Source organism: Chlamydotis macqueenii, chromosome Z, assembly GCF_036417535.1.
Source record: "Chlamydotis macqueenii isolate bChlMac1 chromosome Z, bChlMac1.mat, whole genome shotgun sequence".
NCBI lineage: Eukaryota > Metazoa > Chordata > Aves > Otidiformes > Otididae > Chlamydotis > Chlamydotis macqueenii.
In genome coordinates this window covers 217,789-238,636 of record NC_141593.1, presented here as the reverse complement: position 1 = coordinate 238,636, position 20,848 = coordinate 217,789, and the positions used below count along the sequence as shown (strand labels likewise).

The 20,848-nt window shown below is 44.9% G+C and overlaps 1 protein-coding gene across 2 annotated transcripts in view; it reads left to right on the top strand.

Moving 5' to 3' along the window:
- The window catches only part of LOC147596216 (netrin receptor DCC), a 356,938-nt gene that overhangs the window by 289,499 nt on the left and 46,591 nt on the right, over window positions 1-20,848 (top strand). For both annotated transcript variants that reach the window (XM_086770507.1, XM_086770506.1), the window contains exons 15-16: window positions 1,924-2,118; window positions 17,746-17,841. In XM_086770507.1, the coding sequence (XP_086626633.1) occupies window positions 1,924-2,118; window positions 17,746-17,841 (291 nt within the window). The remainder of the gene's footprint in view (window positions 1-1,923; window positions 2,119-17,745; window positions 17,842-20,848) is intronic.

Genomic DNA, 20,848 nt, shown 5'->3' with positions numbered 1-20,848 from the left:
TTGGACGGGGGAAAGAAAAAAAATAGTTGGTTCTGACATGTAACTTCGTACTTTGCGGTGTGAAATGCACAAGAGCAATTCTAAAATTCAGGACTACTTCAGAATAAGAAAAATATTTGAGAGGAAAGCTAATAAAAAATGTAATTAAAAGTGCTTTATACAGAAAGGTGAAGCAAAAAAAAAATGTGTTTTCAAAGATTAACTGTGCTTATGAGACTTCAGTATTTGAAAAATAGTTCGAAAACGTTGTTCACCCCAGCTTCATTTTAGAACTTAATTCACGAGAAGGGTAGAAGAAGTTAAACTACCTTTTTCTTTTTGCAACAGGCAGCCATGATTTTGCTCCGAAACGCACGAATCGCGTATTTGAACTGTTTGAAATAAAGAATATGAGTTGTTTGAATAAAACGGCTTTCACCAAAATGGCGGCCTAGAGGTATCTGTAGCGCAATTGGAGTCACTGTGTTGTGCCAGACGTAAAAATTACTGTTTCGAGGTTCTTCGGATGCTCAGATCTCCTTTGCTGCCGGAGAATTGCTACGTTGAGGAATTTTGCGGAATTGCGGCGTTGCTACGTTACCCAGCTTCTCGTTCCGAGGCGTGAAACTGTTATTTTTCTCTTTGAGGCCTGTAAGAAACGCTTCTGTCGCTTGTGTTTGGTTTTTTTTTGAACAGCGCCGTGGAGGAATAGCTGCTCGCGTAACTTTTGCTTCTGCGTTCAAAGTCTGGGAGTTGAGTTGGGGGATAAATGGCAACTTAACGCGGCGCTACGGGTGCAATCGGTTTCTTCTTTTTTTGTGAGCAGCTACTTTGCGGGGAATTTTCTTCAAGCAGAGCCACGCTTTGCAATTTTAAGAAGCGGAATGCCAAGGACTTCTAAAGTCGTTAAGTGTTTCAGACTGGTAACGTCCTGAGGTTACAGGTGCAGCAGGTTTTTGGAGTATTTGATAAGAATTCAGCTGAAATCACGTGAAATACAAGGACACGCCTGTTGAAAAATGTCGATTCTTCTTTTTATGACCTTTTCCAAGGTTTACAATGGGAATGCTTCACAACCGCGAGGTGTCTTTTGTTGGAGTTTACATCGTTTGATATTATTTTTGGTTTTTCTAGCCTCTCCTCGTTGCCTTCCACGTCAGTTTTCATCTATTATATTGCAAGCCTTTTTGTCGGGGCCAACTGGTGACTTGTCTCTTTCCGCTCTCAAAAAGACAAGCTACCGGGCAGCTCCTCTGAAGAGACTTGTGGTATGATAGTTACCGGGTAAACTCAAACAAAAGGCATTTATTCACCTCACCTTCACGGTAAAAATTTGGCCTATAGACTCCGAGTCGTTAATTGCTACTTAAATGAATTTTATCTGGGAGGAGTTGTCAATAAAATATCTCATTTTGCTATTTTATTGTTGAAATGTTGGCATAAAGCAGCTCCCGAGTAAGAGATGCGTGCCCAAAAGTTAAAATTTTCTTTGGAAATAAATAGATCGTTGCCGGAATATACTAGTATATCGTTAAGAAGTTAAATAATCTGTGAGCGTAAAGACAACTCCGCGTACAATCAGCTGTCAGGATCCTGCTGAGCTTGTAAATAGACCAGGGAAGAGCAAAGTCGTCCTACTGGAGGTTCTCTTGCAGGTCATCTTTCATTTTTCCTCCATCGTTTGAAGTTTCTCTTGCTAAAGGTGGAAAGTGCTAGGAGATGCGCTGTTGAGAACAGAATGAGGCGTAGCGTTGCACTTGGAAGGGAAGGACATAGCTCAGGAATTAAATTGCATGTGAGCTCTGCATGTTCTTCTGGGACACCTGGTTGGCTTTTTTCATCCAAATATTTTAATCTAACCTCAAACCTTACGAATAGTAAAATTGAACGAGTAGAATATTAATTGAGCCTTTTTTTTGTTGTTGTTTTCTTTTTAAATCTCAGAATCTCAGGTTCCTGACCAGCCAAGCTCTCTTCACGTCAGGCCCTTGACAACGAGCATTGTCATGAGTTGGACTCCGCCGCTGAACCCCAACATCGTCGTCCGCGGGTACATCATCGGCTACGGCGTAGGCAGCCCGTACGCTGAGACTGTGCGGGTGGACAGCAAACAGCGTTATTATTCCATCGAAAATTTGGGTGAGTGGTTGTTTTCATTCATTTCATTCCATGCAAAGAGGTTCCTCAGAGGTGATGCGGTTTTATTTTCAGGCCATTGCTGGTGCTTCCTCTGCCTCCTGCTTTCTTAGGCTGGTTCTGCATTCCATTTTGCGTTTGGTCTTACCTTCCAAGCTCTGCACGCTCTCAAAAACGCGAAATCTCTTTGATCAAATGCTCATTTTATTCAGTAGAGCTTATTAAGTCGTGCGCTCCTAGTAATGAGTCCCACCTGGACAGAGAACTGGACCTAAAGATGTTATTCCACTCATGTTTGAATTTAACGGCGACCGCAAAACTCCGATTGTGTGTCCGTCAAGATGGTGCCGGGAGAGAGGGGGGTGATTCATTATTCATGGCGCAGCCTCTGTGAGAGTTCATCTACATTCTCAGCGTGGTACGCGGGGGACCCGGATCCTTCCAGCGGTGACGGACCGTTCTCCTAGCACTGGGAAACCAGTTCAGAGTTTAAAGGAAGTCAAAAAGTTTAATGGTTTTCCTTGTCGTTTCTTCTTTAGCGCTTTTATTCCAGGTAAAAATGGTAAGCGTCGTAATCTGGGAACGGTCGGATCTTACCGGAAAATGCAACTTTGTGCGTTAGTTATCTCGTTTCTGTAGGACCAAAACTCTCCGATATCTAGGGACGCTTTTCTTTGGAATTGCCATTTTTGTTGGGGAAACCTGGAGAGCAGAATAAACTGGTTTTACTCTTACTTCACCAACTCTAAGCCCAGGTGGATATCTCACCGTGGAGGTATTTGCAAAGAGCCATATGTAACGCTCCCAAATATTCAACGGGTCCTACAGAAAAAGGGACGTTTGATAATGGTTTGTGCAAGCGTGACGTTATTCTGCGAAATGGGAAGACGTCTGACTGGACTGCGGAAGAAATTTTGCGGAATATCAAGATAAAAGTTGTTCCTAATGAATGTGTGTGTCTAATAACTAACGGTCGGGATTAAATGCAAAGAATTTTATTTTTTTAAAAATTCCAAAAGGGATTTAAATTCTCCCTAGCCTATTTTAAATTTGGTTCGTATCTTTAACGGGTTTTCACTTGAGTCTTTCACCGCTGTTGACCCAGAAGTACTAGAAAAGTAAATTACGTGGAGGGAGCTATCTAATCCCACGTGTTTTGGCGAAAGCTAACGAGGAGATGCCTGCACAGTTCAATTTTATGGAGCTCCAAATGGTCAACTCTTACTAAAAGTGTCTTGATTAACAAAATCTCTTGGGTTTTTTGAAGCTTTAGTGTTTGTTTTTCTTCGTATATTGAATGACCGGTGAAGATATTTACTCGTAGGGTCTCTGATAGTCACTACCGTCAGGTGGAACGTACACTAGGGACGACTTGCAGATACAAAAGCCTTCTCGTGGTGTAACTACGCTTGGTATTTGTGGAAAGCCGATGATGTGCTTCAGCTGTTAGAACTGTTTCTGTGGATTAAAAGGGTTCTTCCAGTTGCCCAGAGAGGTGGTGAATGTCCCATCCCTGGAAACATTCCAGGCCAGGTTGGATGAGGCCCTGGGCAACCTGATCTGGTGGAGATGTCCCTGCTCCTTTTAAAAAATTAGAAGAGTTGCCAACACTTCCTACATTATTCACCTACTTTATTAGAAACCATTACAAGAAAATTGCACGAAATCATAGAATCACAGGATGGTTTGGGTTGGAAGGGACCTCCAAAGGTCATCTAGTCCAGCCCCCCTGCAAGGAGCAGGGACATCTCCAACCAGAGCAGGTTGATGATGAGACAGAATTCTTTTCCTCATGAAAATACTCTTTTTTTGTAAGGTTGTGCGTCAAAATGTGCTGCTGGCAGGAATGAGGGGGAAAAAAATATCTCCTAGATGTTTTGTGGATTCATCCCACCTGTTGTAAAATTTCCAATGAGATGTAGGCATCTTAAACGCGATGTGCAACAGCGCCAGTGAAGTCCGATCCCTAAATAAATGATGAACTTCAGTGAGTTTTTCTCTCCCCTCTGAAGACCTCATCCCTTTTGATCCTCCTGGCTTTCAGCGATTCCTTCTGCTTGGCTCCCCAGCTCTCCTTTGTCTCCTTCGACAGAGACTGCGGACAGGTCACCTCGCTTTGCCTCAATCCACTCTGTGATGTATCCGGCCGGAAACCTGAGGTTTTGCGGCTTCTCAAGGTTCACCGCAGTTCTTCTTTTTATTTTTCCTTTTTACGCTATCTTGGAGCACGCCCTGAACCCTGTGTATCGTTGACATCCTGGACCAGTAGGTTCTTTCCTTAAAGAGCCATCAGATCTGTTTGACATCAGCTGCCTTTCCAAAATCCTGCCCGACTCTCGTTTCCAGACGCCTTTTTCGCACGTAGGTGCCCAAACCCGGTAATCCAAGTCCGTGTTAGGCGTTATTTTAGTGCCGGAAGCTCATGGTGTGGTCTTGAGTCAAATAACGATGAAGAATCTGCTGGTGAAACTGGTGCCATGCCCAGTTGAATAGGGATACAGAACGGTCGTACATGTGCGCGTACGTGCGTGCCCGATCTTTTTTCTGGGAACAATTTTCTTCTCTCTGCATTCAGACCTGCACAAAAGCACCTCCTGGACATCTTTCCAAAGACCTTCCAATCGAGAGGTTGAGAAGAGGGATGCACGCAGGTACGGAAAATTGAAGCTAACAGCTCCCAGGTTGGCTCACTGGTTTTATTCTCTTCCCGCCATCTTGCGATACGGTTGCCTCGGAAATTCCAACCTTGGTGATCCCCTTTTGTCTGGCCGTAGACGTGCGATGGGGTTGCTGTAGCAATTCCCACTTGGATATGTAAGGCCAGAATTCCTCCTGCTCGTATTCGTGTGTTTTGTTCCTCCTTCCCTCGCTTGTTTGCGCAGCCCCGGGTCGTTGTCGGCCACCTGCACGCACATCCTGTGAATATAGATGGTTGGGTACCGTTGTTGTAAACATCTGGGAAAATCTAATCCTAAATTACCTCCTACTATTAGAAAAAAGTTGAGGTGGAGTCAGAAACGCGACGTAGGCCACGCATTAAGCTCAGAACTGTTTGTCTTCTCTGTGGCCAGGTTGTAGAGAAGATGGTACCTTCTTGTGGTCGTGGTATGTCGGTGTTCGGTGGCGAGACCTTTGGGATAAGACAGAGCTGGTGATAAACTCTCTGACCTACCCTCTAGATTATTTATTTTGCACAAGTTCAGGTGTTTAATTGAGTCATCTGAGTTGAAACCATGTCAGCCCAGTTAATTTCTGCTCCATCAAGCAGGAAAAGACAACAGCAAAGATAGCTCAGCCCATTCAACAGCTCCATCATCTGGCTTCTTCTACCAGTTGACTACAGCAGATGTCCATCATGGTCATGTAGCCATTGTTACACATCAGGATTCGCCGTTCTAGAGCTGATGATGAAATACCAGAGGTCTTTGCATCTTCAGTCTGCTGATGGTGATTGGCTACAAATGGTTTCTGGGTAGTACTTACTGGTTTTGGATGGGAGCGAGATGTGGAAGTCTCTTTAGAAATCCTTTTAGACACTTCATTGCACCTGTGTGATCCTAAACACTTCTAAAACTCTCCTTGAAAGTACAAGGCTTGGAGGCCATGGGTGGTCTCCTCAAGTAGATCGCCCATCGGGGAAGGACGGAGCCCTACGTGCTCACGGGGTGGCCTGCTTTTGAATTCCTTCCCTCTTGATAATGCAAGCGTAACGCCGGTGTGCACAAGTCAGCAGCTTTGCATCCCATTTCAGGTCCTTAATTGATTACTTCCTTCAGGTCAAACTTGTACCCGAGCTGTTACAGTGCTTTTCCGAGTGCTACGCTTCAGCTACTGAATAAATCACTTCACCAAACCTGAAGAAAAGCACTCGGTCTTCCATAATAGCGATGGAGAACTTTATTTTGTGTGATGATCGTCTTGAATGCAACCATATAGAGGTAACGCTTGTCGCCTGGAGTGAATGAGAGTGATTTTTCTCATGACTGAGCGGTCGGATTGCCTTGGAGACGCTCTCCGCAGGTGCAGAAGAATGTGAGAATATCCCGAGCCTTCAGCTTTGTCAGTGAAGAATTTGTTGTGTTTTCTTTCCGCGGTGTAGGAAAGATATTTGATGTCAGTCTCATAAATTTCAGGAGCGAGCGTTCCCTGCTTTCGTTCAGCCTTTTCCGTGACAGAGAAATTATTGCTTGACTAACTCTCGATTGAATAATTCCAACAAGGAGACCCACTTCTAGTGAGCCACTTCATTTTCTTTTCTTTTTTTTTTTAATAGATTTTTTAAAATTTTTTTGCTTGTGGTTACAAATGGCAAAGTTATTGGCTGATTAAGTATGGTTTTAACGATACTGGGAAACTCACGGATGCCGATTTTGATCTTTGACGCGTAGGAAGTAACGATTTCTGTACTGATCCAACGCGGAAGGCGTTAAGCGTAGTGATTAACTGACTGGACTCGTGTCCGTGGAGCTGTGTGTTAAAGCTTACTGAGGAAATAAAAATTTGAAAGAAAGGGGAAGGAGATTTCCATTTACCGATTACGCAAACATCAACCTCAAAATACCTGAAACAACACACTAGCTGTAAAAATTTGCGTAAAAAAAAAAAATTTTTGAATTAGCTCGTACAGCTGTATTTTTAATTAACGCACTGGAAAAATGACACGTGGTACCTTCATCCTAGAGTATTCCAATATATTGGAATACTCTGTGGTTTCAAAAATAGAGGGAAGTTCCAAAATAGGGGGAGGTAGATTCAGATTGGATAGGAGGAAGAAATTCTTTACGCTGAGGGTGGTGGAGCACTGGCCCAGGTTGCCCAGAGAGGCGGTGGATGCCCCATCCCTGGAAACATTCCAGGCCAGGTTGGCCGGGGCTCTGAGCAACCTGATGTGGTTGGAGATGTCCCTGCTCCTGGCAGGGAGGTTGGACTGGGTGGGCTTTGAAGGTCCCTTCCAACCCAAACCATCCTAGGATTCTAATAACGACATTATTATGTCATACTGGGATATTGTGATAACTCATTCTGGGATATTTTAACAATTTACTGGAATAAGGGCAATAGGTAGGAGGTGGACACGAGAAGGGTGGTCATCTGAGCGTACAAAGACCAGGAGGATGACCATTAGCTTCCAGTTGCTGCACAGCACGGCCTCCGTTTTTGCTGTTAGCGACATCCCAAAAGCAAAACCGCTTTCAAAAAAGCATTGGAGTAGGAGCGGTAGAATAATTCTGCAGCTGACGACAGAGCGTGTGCACCACGTGAGAGGAAGCGGAGAGATGGAGATTTGAAAACTTGAGTTTTAAGCCGATCAGGCAAGGTAATTCCATAATAACGCTTCCATCTGTAAAATTCTCAAAGTATTTCCGTGAGAAGATGTGTATAAAAATAACTATTTTACAGATGCTCAAACCATTAAAAAACTAAGTATGATGGGAAAGCTGCCCCAAATTCCGGAGCCTTCTGGAGATGTGGGCTTTCCTCTTCAAGACTACATCCCTTCCTCCCCCGTTACGTACGTGAGAATAGAAGGACAAGGTGTAATTTTAGAACGAGTTTTTAAGTCCAGTTGCCTTTATGTGATCTAAGAAAAAGCTGCATTCGTCTCCCCAAGTACGGAGGAATTCGTACGCCTCTCGTTGAAAGAGTTTGGTTGGGAAGCTGGAGCGCGCGTCTCGAAATATTATTTTCATGTCTATTTTGAACTTGAACCTTTGATCCTCCTGGCCCGGCAATGAAAGTGAATAATACCTGGCAAAATCTAGCAAAGGCTTCTCAAAGTTAGTCCCGCTCCTCTCGTAAAGCCTGAAGCGACGCACATCAGAAAATCGGGAGCTCCGAAGAGAAATTTAATGGATGTGAGCAATTTCTGCTTAATTAGTAGTTTGGAGAATTGGAGCTACCGTATGAATAATAAGAATATATTAACAACTCAGCCCGGTAAGTCGTTGGATGATACTGGAATTTTGGCTGCAGGGTCTCCCGTGGTCTGTACGGACCGGCGTAAGGGGCTCCATACGGCCCGGCGAGAGATCGGCAGCCAACGTGGTTTTGCCTTTGCGTACCTTGGGGTCGGACTGGATGACCTTTGAAGATCCTTTCCAACCCAAACCATTCTGTGGCTCTAAGTGTTCCAGTTTAGGTGATGCCCTGGAGTTTTTGGCTGGCGCGAATGTGAAATTTGACAGATCGTTGCATTATTTAAGGAATAAAACTAAAAAAAAATTAAATAAATGAAGTCGACAATTACAAGTGACAAGAAACAAAGACAAAGCTTTTAGATCTGAGTTTATATTAGAACAAGCATACCAGTAGGAATTCAAAGGCTTCCATCAAATTCACCTTCATCTTAAGTGCAGATCAGATTAAATGTGACCCTCGTGCGCAGACGAGGCAAAAAAGCATTTTGTTTTAGTGCAAAGAGAGAGAAAAGAGCGCCTTCATTTTCTTTAATCTTTGCAGATGACAGTTGTGGATTAGAACAAAGACATGAAAGGGAACAAAAAAGCTTTTTTAATGTAGATTTTTGGGTTGTTTTCTTCCCTTTGCATTTTTAATACAAAATGGAGCTGGGGAAAAAATCAAAGAAAAATATGTTAAATTTCCTGCATCTCGCCATTTCCCTCATAGATCACGTTAAAGCCCGACACTAACAACAAGTAACGGCACTTTGAGACTCCAGGGACCGTTCATTTCCCTCCTTGCCTTTGAAAACGGACTGTCGTTTAAAGCCTGCTGCCATTTTCGCAAATACTTCGTGCACCAATCTTCTCGCGTTTCTCCCTGACTTTGCTTTCTTGCAGAACACGGAGAACTTGCTCCCAAGCAAAGGGTCGGTTCGGGATCCGCGCCGTATTTGCGTTACGAACAGAGCTTGCGTGACCGCCTCCCTCGAGTTAAATGTTGGGTGGGTTTTAAGAGCGTCCTTGTGTGAAAGTGAGGGTCGGGGCAATCCCAGGTGCAAATCCAGGCTGGGCGGAGAACGGATGGAGAGCAGCCCTGAGGAGAAGGACTTGGGGGTGCTGGTGGATGAGAAGCTCAACATGAGCCGGCAATGCGCCCTTGCGGCCCAGAAGGCCAACCACATCCTGGGCTGCACCCCCAGCAGTGTGGGCAGCAGGTCCAGGGAGGTGATTTTGCCCCTCTGCTCCACTCTGGTGAGACCCCCCTGCAGCGCTGCATCCAGCTCTGGAGCCCCCAACAGCAGAAGGACGTGGAGCTGCTGGAGAGGGTCCAGAGGAGGCCACGCAGATGCTGAGAGGGCTGGAGCAGCTCTGCTGCGAGGCCAGGCTGAGAGAGCTGGGGCTGTTCGGCCTGGAGAAGAGGAGGCTCCGGGGAGAGCTGAGAGCGGCTCCCAGTGCCCAAAGGGGGCTGCAGGAAAGGTGGGGAGAGACTCTTCAGCAGGGCCTGCTGGGACAGGATGAGGGGTGATGGTTTTAAAATAGAGGGAGGTAGATTTAGATTAGATATTAGGAAAAATTTTTTTAGACTGAGGGTGGTGTCACACTGTCCCAGGTTGCCCAGAGAGGCGGTGGATGCCCCATCCCTGGAAACATTCCAGGCCAGGTTGGCCGGGGCTCTGAGCAACCTGATGTGGTTGGAGATGTCCCTGCTCCTGGCAGGGGGGTTGGACTGGATGACCTTTGAAGGTCTCTTTCCACCCAAACGATTCTATGATTCTGTGATTCTATACGGTTCGCTCTTGACTGACTTTCTAGAAGGCGTTTTAGTTTGTTGTACACCTCGGTTCTCACTGTGAAAAATAGCTGAACAGGCTTCCCTGCCAAAATGTTTGGGCTCTCTTGACAACAGATGGAAGAGAAGAGCTGGATATTGCTCCTCTTTGTCTTTAAAGAACAGAATGCCCAAGAATAACTTGTAATGCCAAATTAGAATATAAATAATACTGATAGCCAAGAATATTTATTTCTCTGTGTTCATTCATCAACACAAAAAAAAACAAACGGCTGTGTTGCAAGGCTCAGTTTTCAGGGAAAAGGATGGATACGGTGCTGTGCTTTGCCTTCGGTTACAGTCAGTCCGTCACACGTTGTTTTACACCGCTCCTTCCTCCTCGGGGGAAGAACTCCTCGCATTCCTCCCCTGCTCCAGCGTGGGGTCCCTCCCACGGGCCACAGTCCTTCATGAAACTGCTCCGGCGTGGGTCATCTCTTCCACGGGGTGCCGTCTCTCCAGAACGGCTGCCCTGGTGGGGCCTCTGTGGGCCACGGCGCCCCCTTCAGGCACCCACCTGCCCCGGCCTGGCGTCCTCCATCGGCTGTGGATGGATCTCTGCCCCTCCATGGGCCTCCATAGACTGCAGGGGGACAACCTGCTCCACCATGGTCGTCACCACAGGCTGCAGGGGAATCTTGGCCAGGAGCCACATTACTCCTCCCCCTCCTTCTTCACTGACCTTGGCGTCTGCAGCCGTTCCTCACAACAGGCTGGCAGACGCCTCTCAGGGTCTCTTCACATCCCATCTCCTCTCCGCTTCTTGCAGCCAGGCCGGGCCAAGTTGGGCCCAGTCGGCCGCCCGGCGGGAGGCCAGAGGGTGAGGCCTGCAAGGCCCATGAGGCTCGCGCCTCACCCTCTTTGCCCCTGCTCAGCTGCTTCACATCTTCTCTTTTTTTTTTTTTTTTTCTCTTTTTCCCCTTCTTAAATACGTTATCTCTCCTCCTGGTGCAACTTTCATTCTTATTTTTGGTGTACGAGTGCCTGAAGAAACCTTGTCCCCGCCCACGTTAACCCTCCTGGTACATTAATGGCGTTCCCTCTGATGTCGGCAAGCGTCTCGAGTCGCGGCCTGTTCATTTTTTATTCTTTTGTCCGTGTGTCTTACACTTCACTTACACTTTCCTTTTCCTGGGTTTGGCTGCATTTGTACCATCAATAACAAACGTAAGTGATCCGCATCGGGATTTTTTTTTTTTTTTTCAATTGTTTTGCATCCCTACCGACGCGGCGTGCACTGCGCTTGTGATGCACCACGGGAGTTGTAAAGGTTCACGTCTCTGCAGGAGGCGAGACCTGTTTCGAAGCGTGCTCAAATTAGTCTGCGCTTAAAAAAAAAGCGCCCTGAACGCTGTGTTCTAATGCACACAGGACAGAGCTCACAAGAGAAATCAGCAAGCGGGCGTAATATGTGGTGAGATGACATCTTAAAAACAACGTAAATATGGATTTGCTGTTCATCTCCTGAGCGACATTAAAATAAAAGCACTTAACAAATGCTCATTATAAATTCTCTTTGCTCCGTTAAACCCTTTCCCCTGGTGTTTTAGAAGTTAATTGCTTCCTGAGTACCTCTAAATATATAGGCACCCCCAGAACCGTGAGATACGTCATTGTCATCCAGGCGCAACGAGGTTTTTGGATGCCGTGACCTTCGCTGGTTCACTGCAGGGTCACGTCCTGCCTTCGTTGCGTGGTGCGTTCGTCTGAAGGCACCATGGCTCTGGTGGAGGTCTACATTGACTTCTCGGGGTGACTTGCTGAGAGATGACATGGCCTGTGAGAAGACAAGGAAGTCCGGTTGCTGAAGGACGTTGCTGGAGCTCACCCTGCAGCAGGGTGAGGCAAAGCCCCGGGTGTTGCCACCTAACCAAATGTTTGGAAGACAACTGGAGTCCTGGTTTATCATCTAACAAGGTAGGACACACCCTCAATGGTGGTAACAGAGTCAACGGTAAGATTGGATTAAAAATTACAGGTTAGGTTGTATGCGTTTGACGTGTAGATGTTCCTCACGTCTCCGTGAAGTAGATAAGGTGGAACTGCGCTCCTCAGGGACGGTTTTCAATTAAATATGGGAAATATTTTAAGCATGTTGACCTGTTAACACGTCTACAGTAGTGCCCAGAGGTTTGAGAGAAGACTGGGGTTTTATAGAAACACCTTGTAAGACTCTACTTCAAAGAATTTATAGGCAAAAAACTAAAGGAAATAGGGAAGAAAAAAAAAGTTGATGCTATAGGAGCTGAAGACACAAAAAATGTTGGCTTGTCCATCACTTCTTGAGAATTCACTGAGGATGTGAAGCCAAGTTTCCACTGTTCTCTGCATCCACTCTCAAAACAAATATTCTGTTGTTTAAACACTGGATGAAACCCTTTGGCGTGGAAAAAAGACGCTGAATTTCCCAACCTTCCTCATCCTCCGTAACCTCGGAAAATGCCTTCTTGAATTTTACGGCATTTGGTAAGTTGAGCTTCGCTGAGTTCTTCTCTGTTGTTACGCGTTGTTCAGTTTACCAGAAGATGTAATTCTGTTGTGGTAGAGAAAGGATAATTCGCTGGTAGGTCTCTTATTTTATTGGAAGCGGTCATGAGCTCTTTATTACCCGTTTGAGCCTTTCTGATAGCGACTCCTTTTCAAATTAACCGATACGTTAGATGAAACGGCATCGCAGAAGTTATCTCCTCGTCCACCCTTGAAATGCAGCCGTTTCTGGTGTGCAAAGTGCCTGGAAGGAATAAAATCTAAAATTATTTTTCTCTAGTTGACAACCTGGGAAGAACTCGTTTGGAGAATTTGTTTAGCGGTCTGCTAAATGCGGGATGTTTTCTCTGCGTTCTGATCTAAGCGCTTTCCCTTGTGAAGAGATTCCACCAGAATTTGTGGAGAAACCCCTCCAGTTGCCTCTGAGCTGTCTCGCCCAGCAGGAACTCCACCTTCTTTGGGCTCATTCGTTGCGGCACTGCTAGTTGAAAACTTTAGTGTCCTTTGGGCTTCTTAGTGCACGTAGAATCATAGAATCTGAAGGTTGGAAAAGACCTTTAAGGTCATCAAGTCCAACCGTCAACCCAACACCACCGTGTCCACTAAATCACGTACTGCAGTGCAACGTCTACACGTTTTTTGAGCACCTCCAGAGATGGTGACCCCACCACTGCCCTGGGCAGCCTGTTCCAGTGCCTGACCACTCTTTCAGTAGAGAGGTGTCTCCTAACGTAGGGTGGTTTCCATTTTCTTGGGAGCGTTCCCCACCCGAGGCAATCTGGGCAACCACAGCCCTACCTCCAACCCTTCGTTTCAGGTCCAGGTTACGGAAGAAGTACGCTACGTCTGACTGTGATGTTGGAAGTGCTTTTCTCTCGTGATTTCGCGGAATTCAATAACCCTTACTTGCGGAGTACTTCAATTTGACATTTGTCCTGTAGATAGATGACCATTTCCTGGCGATAAACTGGTGTTACCAGGTCTAGGAACTGGTACTGGCGCTATTGATTATTAGACGTCGTGTTTTCACAAACCCAGGCAGGAGGAAACGAGGCTGTTCCCTGGTTGCTTTTTGAGATAATTGTGAATGACTGCTTTGCTGCCTCGTAGAAGGGTTTTTTTAGCCTCGGTGGCACTGGCAGGCCACGCAGGGCATAGACATCATTCTCTTGAAGACCTTTTCCCTTTTAAAAGGGCATTTCTTGCAGGAGTTGCTCTGCTTAGAACAAAATCTAGCATTTGTGTTTCTACTCCTTTCGTTGTTGATAAAGGGGAGTCAGTTTTTTGGTGAAGCGAGGACAGCAACAGAGAGGACAGAAGGGTCCTGTGGCAGCAGCTGGCTCAGCATCAAAGCCAGGTTCCTGCTCTCATCATGTTTATGCGAGCAGGTACGAATTGTCCCAGAGTTGCTTAGGTTGGCAGGGATCTCTCAAGTCATGTGGTCCAAGTCTTCGTTCAAAGCAGGGCCAGCTTCGGAGGTAGCTCTGGGTTGCACCGGTGTTCATCTGCAGCTGACTTCTGTGCACCTTCAAGGATGGGTGTTCCACAACCTCTCTGGACCCCCGCCTCCGTGCTTGACAACCCTCATATTTATTTTTTTTCCTGGTAACTAATAAGAATTTCTCTTGCCGCAATTCCCGCCGTTTCCTTTTCCTGCAGGATGGTGCCAGACCCCATCTGTTTTGACAAGATGTCTTTGTTTCCACTTGGTCTACAGGGAGGCCACGGCTCCTCGTGTCTCTGCCGTCCCACGGGTAAAATCGTGTAGCCTACAGTTAAAACCAGCTTTAGTAATGGTGGGGGGAAAAAAAGAAAGAAAGAAAGAAAGATAAAAAGATGGCAACCTTCCTCCTCAGCAAGCTCAGACAACGTGAGCAGGTTGTAGGGTGCTCGTAGACACACGGTGATGGTCAAGTAGAGTAGAAGGGATCAAATCTCGATGAACTGCGACTTCACTTTTGGGTAGGATGAAAACAGGCACTGACAAAGCGTTGGGAGAAGATTCTTGAAGGTATTACTTGTCTTTATTGCTGTTTTATTTGCTCTGTTGCCAAAAACGGGGTTTAAGTAGCTCTGAGTGGTGCGACGGGATGAGCAACGTTTTCACGATGATCAGTAGACCCCGTCTTAGCTCCGACTCTCCCAGGATACTGTAGAGCGCTCTGCGAGTCCCTCGTGTCAGGTAATGGTTAAACTGGGAAATGAGACGAGGACTTGAGATGGAATCTTTCTTTGAGAGAGAGCTGACGTGGAAAATCAGCTGAGTGCGCTACCCTTCTTCCAGCACTGTCGTTTAAGGCGAGGAGCTTTCCTCAGCTTGGAGCTCACGTCTAGTTGTCAAGCATTTCTTTTAGATTTATAGTTTAAAGAGAAAATTAAATTATACATGAAAACTCACCGTTTGCCAAAAGGCCCCGCGTGATGGCTGCGGAGATGTCACAATTTTACCCTCTTAAAGAAGAAAATAACCGTGATATCTTGAAGGAGTTGCAATTTGTTGATTATTTTCTTTCCGGAAACAACAGCTGTCAGTGGAAGAAATCGATTTTGTTCATGCTTAGTTTGAACTTCTTGTGCTTTTTTTTTTTTTTTTTTTTTTTTTTTGAGTTGAACTGCAGAGCACAACTTTATTTCCAGAGCATGTTCCACACCAACGCTGACACGGGGATTCTTGGCTGATGCTCTAATTAAAGCTGAATTCTTCGCTCAGCTTGTTCAAAGGCGAGAAGAGATTTCTTCTGTCAGAAGAAAAAAAAAAAAAAAAAGGCAGCATAGAATTCTCTCCTTGTCTTGCTCCAGAATAGCAAATATAAATGGTATCATCGTTACAGGTGAGGGAAAAATTCAGAATTTACCTCTGAATTTTTGCAATTGCATTGCAACGGTCATCTCCAAAGCCGCCATTTCTTTGCATTGTCCCTGCCAGGAGCGCTAACGAGCCTTCTGTTCCATTAGCTGCTGCACTTTATTAGTAGGTTTACGCTAAAAGTCTTTCCTCATTTGACCTCCCACTCCAGTCAGTGGCATTTTACCAAAAAAAAAAAAAAAAGCACCGGAACAGCCCCGTAAGTGTTGTTAATATACAATGCAGTTCAAAAAGCAATGGTCTGTCGCTTGATAATACAAATGTTTTTTCATTTTTTTTTGTTATAAAGGACTAAAATGAACTCTAACACTGTGTTCAAATGCCGCGCCATGGCAAATTGCCTCTTTCGCTCTTATCTAAGAGGAGACTCAAGCAATTATTTGTTGCTCCAGTTAACAGCAGCGCAAATTAACCACCTGAATTTAACATGCTTTTTTAACGGAAAGCTGCGGATCGCATCCTCGTCCCAATCTTAGCTCGTTTTTGCAAGCGTAACCTTACCCAACCTAGTGATAAACCTAAATCATGTGTCAGTCTGGTCAGTTTATAAAATTTGATGAGCTATTCATTGTGCTATAAGGGCAGTTGGAATGAAGTATGTGCTGTATCGTCTCGATTTTTAAATTTTCCACAAGCTGATCGCAATTTTCCACCTACTTTATCAATTTCTGCGTGTATATTTTTCACGATCATCTTCATTTTACTTATTCGTTGTTGAGAATTCCCAATGTAGTTTGGTCAGACGTGACAATTCTATAGGGTTGGGGGCGGGTTTTGATAGTAATTTTGGGAATCAGGGTTTCTCAAAAAATCTTTCACATTTAAAAAAAAATCAGTGTTTAGGCTGACTTTCGTTTCTGACTGATGTCTCGTTCTTTAAAATTTAAGCCAACTCCAGACATCTGTGCCATAATCAGTGGAGATACATAACAGCCCTTACAGGCCAATTAATCTTATTTTTCTTACATACCTATCTTAGCGTGGGATTAATTATTCTTCAGAGGTACGTGTCTCTTCGGTCACTATATATATTCAGGAAGTACTGAATATGACATTATTAAACTCTCAGCTCAATCATGACTTTGTGTCTCGATAAATAAATCTTCACGTGGAATCTGGAGAGCAGCAACGCTTAGATAAATTAGAAATTAAAAGTAGGATGCTAATATATAGTGGAAATCGTATGAAAATATGATTTTCATACATCTCTGTGAATACAAAATAATTTCCTTATGATTAATGATATTACAGCCAAGTGAATTAATAACCGTACGATACTTGGCACGGGGAGTTATTAATGCGCCGGTGATTCGTTTGGCAATTTTGAAAGTTTAGCTCTCTGGCGATAGAAGCACAGAAGTCACCTGAATATGAAACAAATATGTCACTGTTTCTTCTGGACGTAAAATATGTGGGTGGAAAGGATATTAGTAACAATATGCAATAAGTACTTACAGATTATTTACTCATTTCAGATGCACTGTAATGGTATTAATCATGCGGAGCTGATTTTGGTGTTAATGTAGATGAAATATGTAATTCTGCAGCAGGTCTTTTGCGATGCCGCGTTAATAAATGCCTCCTCACATCCAAACATTCGTTATTTTTCCAGTCGAGAACTTTCAGGAGGCAGTTTCCCTCTTGGGCAGGTGTACAAGCACCCGATGGATTCAGCTGCAATTTTCTTCTGTACAAATAGAATTAAAGGGTGGAGGGGGGGTGAAGCAATTCATGTGGAAAAAATCAGGAAAATGGATTGCCTTGTTTTCCTCAGAAAACAGTAGGAAAAAACCAATATGGAACTGGTGCCTCCTTTCGCTTTGCCTTCATTTAGGGATATTTTTAGAGTAGGCCCGTGGTAAACTAGGCCACGCAGAGGCCTAGTAGTTCTCAGTGAGGTGAAAAGGGGTAAAATGGCTGTTAGCAGCGTAATTCCGACATCAAGAAATGAGGGAGGGAGGCTTTTTGCTCAGCATCCAGAAAGCGATGACTGGGGTGCGGGAAGTGGGTTGGATTCAGGAGCACGAGTGCCACCCAAGCGACGCTGGAGAGCCTGAGGCCTGCAGCTCCCTGCTGCGAATTTTGGGATTTCAAGGCAACACAGCGCTGGTGATCCCCAACCATCTCTTCCCACATCGTCCCCGGGACAGCAACGTGTGGGAGCCGGTAGGAAGGCGCTGGCGCCTCACGGCATCCCTCGTCTCCGCGTAGCGCCGCGTCTGAGGCTTCTTCTCCACAGAGCGACGGGCCTGGGAGTTATGGCGGGTGTGTAAAGTTGGTTCCAGCTTTTTTACACAGGCAAAGTGACAGGTGACTTGGCTTCAGTTGATTATTGATGATGAAACCACCAAGAGATTGAGATAAATAAAACCTTTGGAAACGAAATGATGGGCAGCAGTTTTGCTCGTCACTTATGTTGAAGAAGCGCTTGCTTAACTTTATTTTCTTTTTTCTTGTTTTTCAGGGAAGCGCTCGTCCGTCCTGCATCCCAGATCTGCCTTTTAACAGTCTGTGCTTTGTTTTGCCCTATTTATTTTCTCCCGCAGAGCCGAGTTCCCATTACGTGATCTCCTTAAAGGCCTTCAACAACGCGGGCGAAGGGGTGCCTCTGTACGAAAGCGCGACCACCAGGTCGATGACAGGTGAGTGGCAACTGCCGCTTCGTAATCTGCTTCTCGTTAGCGAACGTTGGCCTTACAAAAGCGCACGTTAGGCAAAAACATTTTTGATCGAGGCGATGGAAGAAAAGAGCTCCGCAACATCCAGGTCCCTGCTAGAATAAATCAGCTTCATTTTCCACTTTATTGTAACGACGGAGGTGGAATGAATTATTTACCCTTCCCAGAAATTGGCTGTATAAATATAACGGGATGCCCACAAGTGCTTGCTCTTTTGTGCGGCTTGGCTTGGGAGAAGCATGACTCCCAAAGAATTTAAATATTTAAAGACGAGGGCTGAATGAAGCCCAGGTGCATTTATGGGGTTTTTTTTCCTTCGTTTTTAAATTTCTGTTAAAACAAATTAGTTAAAACCACGCCGCCATCATGCGCATTTTTACAGAAGCATGTGGAGAGGTTGGAAAAGGTGAAGGAACATGCTGAGAAAATTTTCCTGGCAGGATAAGGCTCGCAGAAGGGGTTACCCAGCGATAATGAAGCAGGGTGCTTTTAGGCAGCTATTTTTCACAAATGCGTCGTTGGGACGCAAGGAAAGTTATAAAATCAAAATGATTCTGGCGTAGCGCTGTCTGCCGTAATGCCTCGTGGTTTTTCTGCGGTCACTGGTGCGTGGATGGGACTGACGAGGGGTTAAAAGAACAGAACTGAGAAGGGAAAAAAAAAAAAAAAGAAAAAAAAAATTAAAAAGCGATTTTCCTCTGGAGCCACAGCATCGTTTGGCGACGGTTTTTCCCTCGCGTTTCACCCATGGTGTTCAGAGCTGCCTGGAAAGGGAGCTGTGTCACTGAGAGCAAACCCGATCACCGACGCTGGCTTGGGTGGACCGCGAGGGATAAATCACCCAAATGGTGCTTCTGTGGCTCTACAAGGAAAAATTACTTTGTTTTTTCCGTATGGTTTTGTGAAGTATTCCCATAAGAAATCTTGGAAAGTCAGAAGGAGGTAAAAAAAAAAAAAAAATTAATTACACAATCAAGGGCAACCGTAACAAGCTATATTAGATTTAATAAATGTAATAAGTGTCAGGGAAGTTCTTCCTCAAAATTACGAATCTTTGTTCTTGTCTGAAGTCTACAGAGGTCATTCTTACTGAGCGTGTGTCTTGTAAAAATCGTTTTCCAGTGAGTTTGCCTCAGGATTCGCGCATATACTTTTATTTTTAAGGTTTTTGTTCTCCATCAATTCGATTTAAAAATTACCCGACTGGGCTGTGGGGTTTGGTTTGATGTCTGCATGTAGCCTCTCGGAAACAAAACGAGGTTGTGAAAAAGGTAATTCAGGCTTGGGCTCTGTTGTGGTGAGCTGAACCCATGAGCGTCTGCGAGAAATCCACCTCGGTCCTTCTCTCTTACGTCCGTACCGGGAGCTTCCCACCACCTCCCACCCACGGGATGCAGCCTCTGAAATGAGAAGGTGGCCTGGGTCATTCATGGAAGAACAGCTCAAAAAAAGGCTTTTAGCAAAGCAGGAAAGCACGAGAACTGGGTTCTCCAAGCAGCAGCTGAGCTGATGCACCCTGAACACCAAAAAAAAACCCCAAAATTGTGTCTTTGTGTGTCTGCTTAGCGTATACAAGGACATACTTTGGTGTGGGCTTCTGTGGATACGGTGTGGAAAATAAAGTTGCGTTAACCATGCAATATTCACGAAACAACTCCAAAGAGAGCAAGGAACTGTTTTCTCTCAAGAGATTGCAATTTCCAGATGTCCGCGGGTAAATAATAACAAATCAGACTTTGGTGGGAAACAAAGGAAGGATTGAGGGACTTATCTGATGGATTATAGACATTTCCCTCCTCCTCAGGTCAGTGATGATATGGTTTGGAAGTGGAATTATCTTGGATGATCGAGTTTGACCATTTATTTATATTATATTATTAAAAAAAAAACCCAAGAGAAACAGGTATTGCTCACCTTCCAAAGTTTACAGACGATGATTTTGGAAAACTTCAGGAAAAAAAAACAACTTGACTTTCAACTTGCAGAAGCTGGATTCACCAGGATTGGGCAAAAAAGAGATTCAACTGCCAATCCCTCCCCGGGTGGAAGGTGTGTTGGAGTTTTGGGTCACTACAAGAGCAACTGGGTTGCTTAATTTCCTTCAACTCTCGTATTTAAATTTCTTATAAAGCAGATTTTGATGAAAGAAACAACAGAAGAAGCAGGTGGAACCTCATGGCCTGTCATACATTTTAAACATCCTTGTCTCCTCTGGTTTTCGTTCCGAAGGCTGTGACCTCCCGAAGATCTGAATAATTAATTATAAAACCATAAAAAAAAAAAAAGAGTGATCAAAGAGTGTCAGGAGCTGGAATTGAACACGGAGCAGACAAACTGTAGCAACTGTCAGTGAGGAACTGTTAGAGTCATTTATGCTTTGATAAATTAATTAGCACATTATTTTAGGGTGAAATGAAACACAGAGCAACTTTTTGGTGTGCTTTTTCTGCGTTTTAACCGCAGCATTTTGAAATTGCATTTGGAAAATTCGCAACTTATAAAGAATGAATGAGTAAGTATAGTTTTATAAGGTAGGTCAGAAGTTGACCGAGTCCTTCAACCGATACAGAGGTGTTTAAACCAAGGAGAAGTGATCTCCGGTTCCCGTGTGAGTACCATCACCGTGCAGCCCAAAAGGGAAGAGACAACGGATATGAAACCAGACGGAGTTTACCCCGACGTTGCATAGAACACCGCCGTGGCCTGCGCACGGTGCTCAACCTCTTCCTCCCCAGAGACCACCATGATCTCCACGCCTGGAGGTGCACATTTAACGAGCTGATGGTGTTAACCCAACACTGCGAGATCTTCGCTGCAGTGGTGAAATTACGGCCTGGTTTGCCTAATAAACGTTGAAGGAGATGCAGAATATGTTCTTTTCAAGAGCCTAAAGCAACCAAAGAGCCTGCAAGAGGCTTCCAAGAGAGAAAAGCCTAGGTAACTCCTACACAAGTATGTCATGCATAAATCG